Source organism: Orbicella faveolata, unplaced genomic scaffold (assembly GCF_042242905.1).
Source record: "Orbicella faveolata isolate gen_17 unplaced genomic scaffold, um_ofav_v1 contig_48, whole genome shotgun sequence".
Classification (NCBI taxonomy): Eukaryota; Metazoa; Cnidaria; class Anthozoa; order Scleractinia; family Merulinidae; genus Orbicella; species Orbicella faveolata.
Window position 1 is genome coordinate 1,099,753 of NW_028301578.1, and position 9,739 is coordinate 1,109,491.

At 39.2% G+C, this 9,739-nt stretch overlaps 1 protein-coding gene and 1 pseudogene across 1 annotated transcript; one reads left to right on the forward strand and one right to left on the reverse strand.

Annotated features, from left to right (window-relative positions):
• LOC149095866 (uncharacterized) lies at positions 1-5,865 on the reverse strand. Its single transcript, XM_089281714.1, has 7 exons — positions 5,738-5,865; positions 5,416-5,508; positions 5,119-5,184; positions 4,696-4,875; positions 2,865-2,966; positions 1,231-1,429; positions 1-492 (listed from the first exon to the last, which is right to left on the reverse strand). Exons 2-7 carry the CDS (start codon positions 5,419-5,421, stop codon positions 272-274), a joined length of 774 nt encoding a protein of 257 aa, XP_089137840.1. The 5' UTR covers positions 5,422-5,508; positions 5,738-5,865; the 3' UTR covers positions 1-271.
• A 2,939-nt stretch (positions 5,866-8,804) lies between these two features.
• On the forward strand, positions 8,805-9,676 carry LOC149095867 (uncharacterized; annotated as a pseudogene).
• The last annotated feature ends 63 nt before the right edge of the window (positions 9,677-9,739 follow it).

Consider the following 9,739-nt stretch of genomic DNA (forward strand, 5'->3'; position numbering starts at 1 on the left):
TTTTGGTTCCTTTATGTGGGAGAAGCAGATAGATTCGTCAGCTGGGGTGACCAAGAATTCATTTCTCAAGGAAAACTTGCCACTACCGCTTTGTTTGTTGTTCTGAATACGTTTAAGGGATAAAAAATCCTAAGAAACAATGATGCTTTTCCTTAATCTCCACAAATTAGTTTTAACAAAATAACAAGTTTAGTTTTCAAAGCTGTATTTTATTTCTCCATGTGCATCCAATTTTGAACTATTTCGCTCACGATAGGACATTCCAATTCATTTAAGGACAACGAGTTGTGTAGCAAATCATGCTATTGAACAAGTGCTCATATTCCTCGCATACTAAACTAGATTGCGTGTTGAACTTGCAGTTTCTCACCCACCAAGTGCAGTGACGTTGACGGATCTCAAAACTATAGAGCCACGTTTCTGGATTGCATCTTCCTCCTGGAGCAATATTTTGCTCACAGAAAGGTAAGTTGTTAACGTCGATCTTTCTTGCTGTGGACACAAAAGAGGAATAAAAATGATATTAAGGCATGAACATATTTAAAAGCACTCGTATGAATAGTAATGGTGATAGTGACCACCGTGCGAGTCATATATGAATGACAAAATTCCAAGATTGCCAGTGGGGTTCAGCAAGTTTTTCAAGGGCACACAAAGAATAAGACGACGGTGAGTTCTGTAACAATTAATTTTCTTTTAAAACTTGAGAGTCAAATAGTAATAACTTCTAACTGTTTTTATATATGCATTTAATAATGTAACTTCTAGTTTCTGTCCACCCTTCAAACCGTCCATTTATTTCACTCCCGCCCAAGGGCACCACACTTTATCCAGGTGGGCAATTCCCTGGGCATAGACTATAAAACAGTCGGTCTATTTGGCTTGGCGTGACGAGCCGAAAGCGTTGATCCTAAGAACGATTCATGCGCAAGCTTAACGTGCCCAAAGCGAGTGAAGGTAATCAACCTCTCTGTGTCTCTCCCCAGTCTCACTCACCGTTTTGGCCTCTGCTCTGGACCTTACGTTCGAGGACAGGAGACTTAAGAAAAAAAGAGCCGAATATTTTACAGTCTACCTTAAGCATGGTTACCATTGTGAACACTAAAACTAAACTAAAGAAAGAAAATTAAGAGTAAGCATCCTAGTCAACAGAAGGAGAATTGAGCACGTCTATAAGACCATACTCGGGGTTACAAGAGGAAACACAACAGAAGTCAAGGTAGTATTTACCAGAACGAGTTCGTCCATCGTCCCTAAGGCCAGCTGCCGCAGAGCTCAACATGTTCAAGTCAACTTCTTGCAAGCGAAAGACTGGAAACAGGCCACAGAAGTCCTGCACTGCTTCTCTGAGGAGAGCTTTGTCGACCTCTTCTGAAACAGCCCAGTGCTTTTGGACAATGACCTTTCTTTTTGAAGAAGCTTCAGATACCTATGAGAAGTAAAAAAAAAAGAATAAGTTGCGAGTCGATAAAGAGATTTTTCAATACTTCCCGACGTTTAGCAAAGGAAAAGCGCAGCGCCTACTTAATTAAAACTCGGATTATAAGCTTACCACTGCATTAAAATAAGACCTCACCAACCCCCCCTCTCCCCCCCCCCCCCCAATTTCATTCACTATATTTATATCTAACCTTAAGAAAAGATGTTAAACTTGTTCTGATTATGATTCCCTATCTTAAAACGTGTTCGGTAGTGAGTGAGTGAGAACAGTTAGTCTAATGTTTCCAGAGCATGCTCATTGATATGATGTTTACGCTCATGTATCACTTGTGAAATCATTTGTGGTGTTCATTTATTGTCTGTAGAACTTGCTTTGTCCTTGATGTCCTTAGATTCAGAGAGTTTCACCACGCACTATGCGTCACGCTTTGAAGTAATACTAATACTTTTAAAACGAAAGATTCCTTCCTACGAAAAATTCCTTCCAATAAACAGTCCTCCAAAAAACTGTTTCGAATAAATATATACCCAAAATTTAAGATCTTGAAGTAAGAAAAAAATGTGGAGGACTACATGGTAAAACTATGTCACTCTTTTTAGCACATTTTTTATTATCACTTTTCATTTTTTTTATAGATGTCCAGTAAGCTGCACAAAGTTAGAGCAGCTTGAGTTGATTCATTGATCCTATGCGTTTCTCATGATACTACAAATTTCTTCAGGGATATGTTTCAAGGGACATATATTTTATCTTTACACCTGTGCGGTCTTTACGAGTTTCTCGGGTTACCTCACCCATCCAATTTTTGCGTTAGGTAATTGTGTATATCTCACCTGATGGCTCAATGGTATGTCAAAACCTTAGAAGCCAACTTTATAAAGATCTTTAGTTGAAACAAAACATATCCCTGAAGAAGTTTGTCATGTCAATCGAAATTCGTAGGATCAACAAATCTTGGGCTGCTCACTGAATATCCATAAAAGTCGTGTACAATACCCATTGTACGTTATTGTACTGAGATGACAGAAATTATAATATATAATTATAATATATCCCTGAAGAAGTTTGTCATGTCAATCGAAATTCGTAGGATCAACAAATCTTGGGCTGCTCACTGAATATCCATAAAAGTCGTGTGCAATACCCATTGTACGTTATTGTACTGAGATGACAGAAATTATAATATTAAATCAAATTCCTTTTAAGTCAATTATTCATCAATGGCCTTCGGGCTTGCCTTAAAGGCAACCTCGAAAGCTTCCTTTCTTTTCACTCCGCCATAGACTCAGGACAGCTACCATATTGACAATAGTTAATACTTTTTAAGATTTTCACTGTCTCTGGAAAAAAAAAAACCTTGCCTAATGTGTTTTTTTTTTTTTTTTATCTCGGGTCTTTGGCAACTTTTCAGTGATATTCGTACCCTTTGTAATCCAGTTCTTAGGTCAGCGGGTTTTGGCAAGTCGTTTGGCAGTGGCCCCAAATAACAAGTGGCCTTGGCATTGTCTCGACGCATCGATATATTCTAGAAAAAACAAAGTGACACAGGTTAGTATGGCAACTGCAGCCAGACTGAGATCGGGACATCCTCAATTGCAGAAGCTAATCAGATTGTCAAGGGAGTGTTCATTGTCCCTTCCGAATGTCGGAACAAGGAGGTGTTCGTGTTGTTGCACAGTGAAAAAAAAAAAAAACTGGGAAGAAGTTTGAAGCTTACGACCACGCGGCTAAATATTTAGTTAACCTTTATTTGCTAAGAAAAATAAACTGTTTCCTCGTTTCTAAGAAAAAATGCATTGTTTGTTTAATAGCGCGTTACTCGTCACGCAATTAGCGTTAAAGATATTAATTTTAAAAGTTCGTCAGTTGGCGTTGCGTCTGTGTTGTCTTAGACAGCCGTTACTTTGAAGCCCGGACAAACAAGGGAATAAAAGGACTTTGCTACTTTCTATGTATACCTAATTTTATTTTGTCATCCACGCTACGTCGAAAATAGGACAGTATTCGAAACGTTACTGTGAGACTGAGGAGCTAATCCGATTGTCAATTTCAACATAAGCATGAACTATTTTTGCACGTGACCTATGCGAGAATGAATCATTATATTATTGTTGATGCAAGATCACCACTTTGAGGCAATGACGTAATGGCATAAAGTCCAGACAAGGTTGCTTTCACAACATGAATATTTAGTGCTCGCTTCTGGCTAAGCTCTTCAATGATATCGAAAGAGACATAAACACACTGAATAAGGAGCAGAACTTTTGCTCCTTATAAATAGGGAGCAGAATTAATTTTGCATTTGATCAATTTTACACATCAAAAGTTGGCCGAGAGTCATTCATGACTAAAATTTATTAGCAATCTTTGCTTGTTTATAAGAAACCTTTAAAAAGACATTGGCTGATGCACACGTGTTTAAAACTCATATATTTCTTAGTTATATGACCTACATTTGTTTTCTACTATTTTACAGTAGTTTTTCTTGTTATACGATCAAAAAAGTGTGAATAAAGATTTAATTGACTTCTTCTTCAAAAAAAGTGTGAGGAAAAAAAATAATAAAAACAAAAACAATGGAAATTAAAAAATAAAAACTGCAACAGAAAGCTCAAAAATGCCCGGTTAAAGATTAATTTCTTTAGTGAAACCAACCAACCAACCAACAAACAAACAAAGAAAACCAAGCAAATTTTGATCTCTTTACCCATTTCCAATATTGTTAAATAAACTAGTCTTCGAGTAACCACTGCGTAAAGCCCCGGCCACGCGATCGCAACATTTCAACGCAGTATATTGCAACATTGTTGCCGCATGAAGTTGCGTGCGTTTGGCCACCCGGTTTCGACGTGTTGCAACATGCTGGGTGTTGTTGGCTCAAATTTGAAAATAGTCAAATTTTTAATGCGACAGTTGCCTACATTGCATTTGTACTCGTTTGGCCAGGTTCGTGCAACAATGTTGCGGCCGGGCATGCGCACTAGTTCGATTTTTAACACCCAACATGTACATGTCACAACAGGTCGCAACAGAGTGGCCAAACGCGCGCAGCATGTTGCACCCAACAATGTTGCGATATGTTGCGTTGAAGAGTTGCGATCGTTTGGCCGGAGCTTGCAAATGTTGGGCCAACAATGTTGTGATATGTTGTGCTGAAATGTTGCAATCGTTTGGCTGGGGCTTAAGGCTGGCTGCTAAACGTCATTTTTACGGCTTCGCAGATCGATTCGCACAAAACAACTACACACACTTACACTTTTGAAGTCATAAAGGTAGTCGGCTTCAGTGAGTCCATTGTGAGCTGGGACATGGAAGAACTCAAGATCATTTTTCTCGTCAATTGAGATTTTCTCAACATACTTTGTTCCTCTCTCCACAATATGAACTTTGATCTCATCCGAATTCTCAAATTCCACTGCATTTTCAGAGGGAATCTGTTAAACGAGAAATCCAAAACATTGGTTCTATTGAGTGATTTGAGGATAAGTAAGAGATCCGGATAAGTACACTTTCACTCTTGGCTGCATCAAAGTTTACGATCTGTTAAACTCCAAATTTCTTTCATAGTAAAGAACAAAAATAGTTACATAAGAGCCTCCCAAACGTGCCCGACCTTCCGGGCGAAAGTTACTAACTCCTCTTTAGATTACGATATTACGAATGAGGTAGTAACTTACCACTGAAGCACTTGCGTCAGAGATGCAGAAAAACAGAATAGAAACGATCACAGCAGTTGAAAAACTCTAAAAGAAAACGAAAACACTGAGAATTAGATCGTGAAAGATGCGACAATGCAAGTACTTGATCTTAACTACGCCAGATACGAGCAATATGAACTATACGGTCTGTCATATTAAATTATAGCATTTCTGTAAGTAAATAAATGGAGCTTTGATAAAACCAACTGTGTACTGCAGACGTGCATGGCTATAAATGTGCGAAAGGATAAATTGAATGAAGCATGATCAACTTACGGTCATCTTGGCAGTGAATTCAAGGCACTTTCTCAGCTTCTCCCACCTCGACAAACTGTTTTCAAAGGAACATTTTGTCGCTTTTATCTTGTTCTGAAAAGGAAATGAAACAAGAAACTCAAACATTATAACAATAATAATGATAATACCTGCGAGACGTAAATAATCTGTTTAGCACCTGAGGAAAAAGTGATTGCCCAAAACCATTCATTTCCTTAAACGCTAAACCTACAAATTGTTTTACTAGTTTTTGGCGCTGATTTACGAAGCAGTTATTAAGTTAGAGAAAGAGCAATTTGGAAAGATACAACTTAGCACGTACTATTTTTGAACGTAAGTTAAACGAAAAACTGTCTTAGCTTCTCTCTCCTTCACATACAACAAACTTTGCTTGCTTTTGTCTTCTTTGTCTCACAAGGATGAGAAAGCGACATAAGGAAGTACAACGAGATGATTATGAGAGGAAGATAATCTGTTTCAGTGACAAACAAAGGAAATATCAGTTCAACGAACTTCAATTTCCTTATTCGATACGTGCCATCATTAGTTCGTCTAACGCTGAAACTACTAACTGTTTACTGGATTTTTGTTTGTTCAATATGCCTCCGTGAAAAGGTCATCAGGCTGGAAGGGCATCACGTGTCTCAGTTGAAACGACGCCGTAAGTGAATTATTGGATGTCGCCACGGATTTCCGTGAAAGTATTATCACGTCACTAATAGTTAAAGCGAAGCGCTTTTTTTTCTTTGGCGCGGGGTGGGGGGGGGGGGGGTTAGGGGGGGTCACTTCTATTTACAACCCCGTCTTAACAGTAAAATCCCTGACAAGCGTGCGTAATGTAAGCTGTAAATAACAATCACAAACAGTTCGTCGGGAAAATATCAAAAGCAGTAAATATTTAATCGAATAACGATTCAAGGGATTCTGAAGAGGGATAATAAAAGTTACAAATCTATTAGTTAACAAATTACTTTCCAGTTTTCACGAGGAAGAAAACAAGAACTTTGACTCGTAGTGTAAATCCTCAATTACACTCGGATCCGTACGATTACCCATAGTAATACTTTCCGAGTTCTCTCGCTATTTTTAAAACAGGAGCGGCGTTTCAGGTTTCAGGTTTTAGGTTTTAGGTTTTACTTTACGCAGCACATAAAAACTACGCAAAGTCCCAATTGTGTCACATAACAAAATAAGTAACGCTTACTTATGCCGATCATAGGTTAGTAGGTTAGTTAATTGATAGTGTTTGGAAATCGCGCTCTTACGCTGGCGCTTTGAAGGAAAACCCCATCAAGCTATTCATTTTCTGAAAGCTTAATAGTTATAGAATACAACTACATCTTTGAAATTTTCTAAAAAGTTATTGTTGCAGTGATATTAAAAGAAATACCCAGAAATAATGCTTTGCTTAAACTGGTTCGCTTCCGCGCGTGAATCATCGGAGCGGCGCGATTAACATCGGAAATGTTTTCGCACACATCACCCTCAAAAAGGGTGTCGGCGATTTTCCAGATGTGGTTTGGTTTTTTTTTCTACGCCCTCCTAAACTTTGATATTTTCAATTCGGACGTTTCCTTCCACTAAAGAGACCATCCCTTTGAAACGGATGCAAAATTAAAGAAAGGCCGACACCCTTTTTCGAAGGGAATTCAGCCAATTCTGTCGGAAGACGCGCGTAAACCAACTAAAAATGTGCAGTTTTATTTTATTGAGAGAAAGACGAAAAATCTTTTATGAGATTGTTATGATTAGGTGTTAAAAATCCCCTCCGCACTGACAGACGTCGGCATGGGTGAATTTACCACAACAATGGCTTATGAAGACTTGAAATAAACAGACGTCGGAAACCCGTCGCAGTGAAATCGTCCGCCGAGAAGCGACAAACTACCAAGAGCTTGCTTTATACAGGTTTGTTTTTAAACTGCCATGATTTCTTTTACTTAGAAGAATTCGTCGACGGCATTGGTATTTTGTTGCTAGAGTTAAGGCTTCTTCGTTCTTCAGACATTTTTTGAGACCATGCCTCGTGAGGCGAAAAGAGGAAACCTCAAGATCCACACCGTCTACATCTACATCTGCGCTTGACTCTCTCGTTGTCGAAGTTTCGGAATCGCGTCCGTTCTCTAGCAATTTCCTGCGACTAGCACTTGTTGTATTTTGTCCTTCAGCTTCATTGGCGGGACTAGTGTCCTCGAGTTCCTTCAACCATTCTTCTTGGTTACAGTGCGACCCACGGTCGCTCAGAGGTTCTACCAGCTAAAGATCTTGTTCGGCGTTCGGTTTTTTCGCATTTTTCGTAAAAATCCACCAACCATGATACCTTTATATATCAAATGCGTAACAGGCCCGCTCTTGAATGTTTATTATTATCATTATTATTATCATTATTATTATTATTATTATTATTATTATTATTATTATTATTATCATTATCATTATCATTGTTATTGTTAAATGTTCCATTTGCTTTTTCGACCAAGGTACGCGTTATTTTGAAGATAGTGAATTGATTTTCATTGGAATCAAAACTAATCAAATTTGTACTGTGCACTTAAATGAGGAATTTTCTTGTTCTTCACACAGACCCCGCGTTTTCCACGCAGACCCCGTGTTTTTCACGTGCAGTCCCCGTGTTTTCCACGCAGACCCCGTGTTTTCCATGCAGACCCCGTGTTTTCAGGGCAGTTATGGAGTTTACGGAGATTCGGCCTCTAGTCATGATTGTATTTTTAACACGGTATTGTAACTGTCAAAAAACCGTCAAATAGGCTGAGCAATATTACAGGAATCTCTTTGTGTTTTGATCCAGAAGGTTTTGTTGAAATTGTCCTTGGATTTTAGGGACCGTTCATTTTTTATAAGGTGGGGGCGGGGGGGGGGGGATTGGTGGGATTTGGGGGGTCCATGCGAAAAATGGCTTTCGAGGGGGGGCCATTCCAAAAAAATAAGGGAAAAAGGGGGGGTCACGTGAAATATTTTAGTAAAACTTTAAAATGGCATAATGTTTGAATATCAAAAAAATTGCTATAGAATAAACATAGAAGGCAGGATACAAATTTATTACAAATTTCCCCTCTGCTTTAAAAAAACGTTTGGCGACGATAAGCATTTGTAGCTACTGAAAAGAAGTATTTAACACTGTTATTTTCGAATGCAACTTTCACTGGCACTCATCTTCATCTTCGCTGTCGTCGAGTTCTTCGTCGCCGCTTGTGCTGCTATGGGAGTCTCTTTCACCAATGCTGCAAGAGGCAGCAATGCTTTCCGTCAGAGTGTACTCTTCAGGGTACATGAAGGTGTAAACATAATCTCTGACTTCCTGCTCAAGGTTGGTGGTGATTCTGCTTCTTGCAGCATTAGTGAAATAATTCCCTTCCAAGAGCTGTGCGATGTATGGCCCATCTCTTCAAAATAACGACGTGGCGTGGACTGGACTACCCATAGAAAGATACCCTAAACCAGTTACTGACCATTCCTGCCTACCGGAATTCCACTACCTCTCCTACCAGAAGACCCCAAAAGAAGGGCGTGATCGAGATGACTGGCAGCCAAGGGTCCAAGCGAAGAAAGAGCATGGAAGTGGCAGGCTGGCTTTCTGACCCAGAGAGCGTTGCTCTATTTGGAGATAAGTTTATTGTCAAATCAAAGTTTGTGGTGGATTATCTTCAGCATCTTGAAGTGCTGGAATTTAAAAGGAAAAAGAGAGCAGAAGAAAAGGCAAAGTTAAGTAGGGACGCGAAAGATAAATCATATGAGGATTATCCTTGGACTGAGTTGTGCGAAGATCTAACCAAGCTAAAAAAGCTACGTGTTCCAGAACTAAACAAGTACTTGAACCACCACGGGCTGAAGCAGCATTTGAAAAGCAGTAAGAGTGAGAACGTAAAGGCAATTATAAGACATTCATGCTCGCAGCAGAAGAGTCCTCTCAGAGCTGGCCAACCAACACTGAGAAATGCCAGGACAGTGATGCCATTGACTCTGGGGGAGAAGATGACTCAAGTGACGTCATTCTTGCATTCATCAATTCAGATGAGGAAGATGCCAATGAGAGGCTAAATGCCACACGCTCAGGGCGAGTCATAACTAGGAGATCCGAAATTGACTTCTCTTTCTTTTGATTTGTTTTTTAAACAACAGCTCTCTGTAGTATAGGAATTGTAAATATTGTCTTCATGGTGAGCACAATAACGTGAAGTAGGGGGATAATAGATAAATATTAAAAAAGTTGAAATCTAAATATTGTTTGTTCAATTTTTTTGGGGGGGTGTCATCCCAAAAAATGACCGCCATAAGGGGGGGGATGTGAAAAAATTGGTAAGCC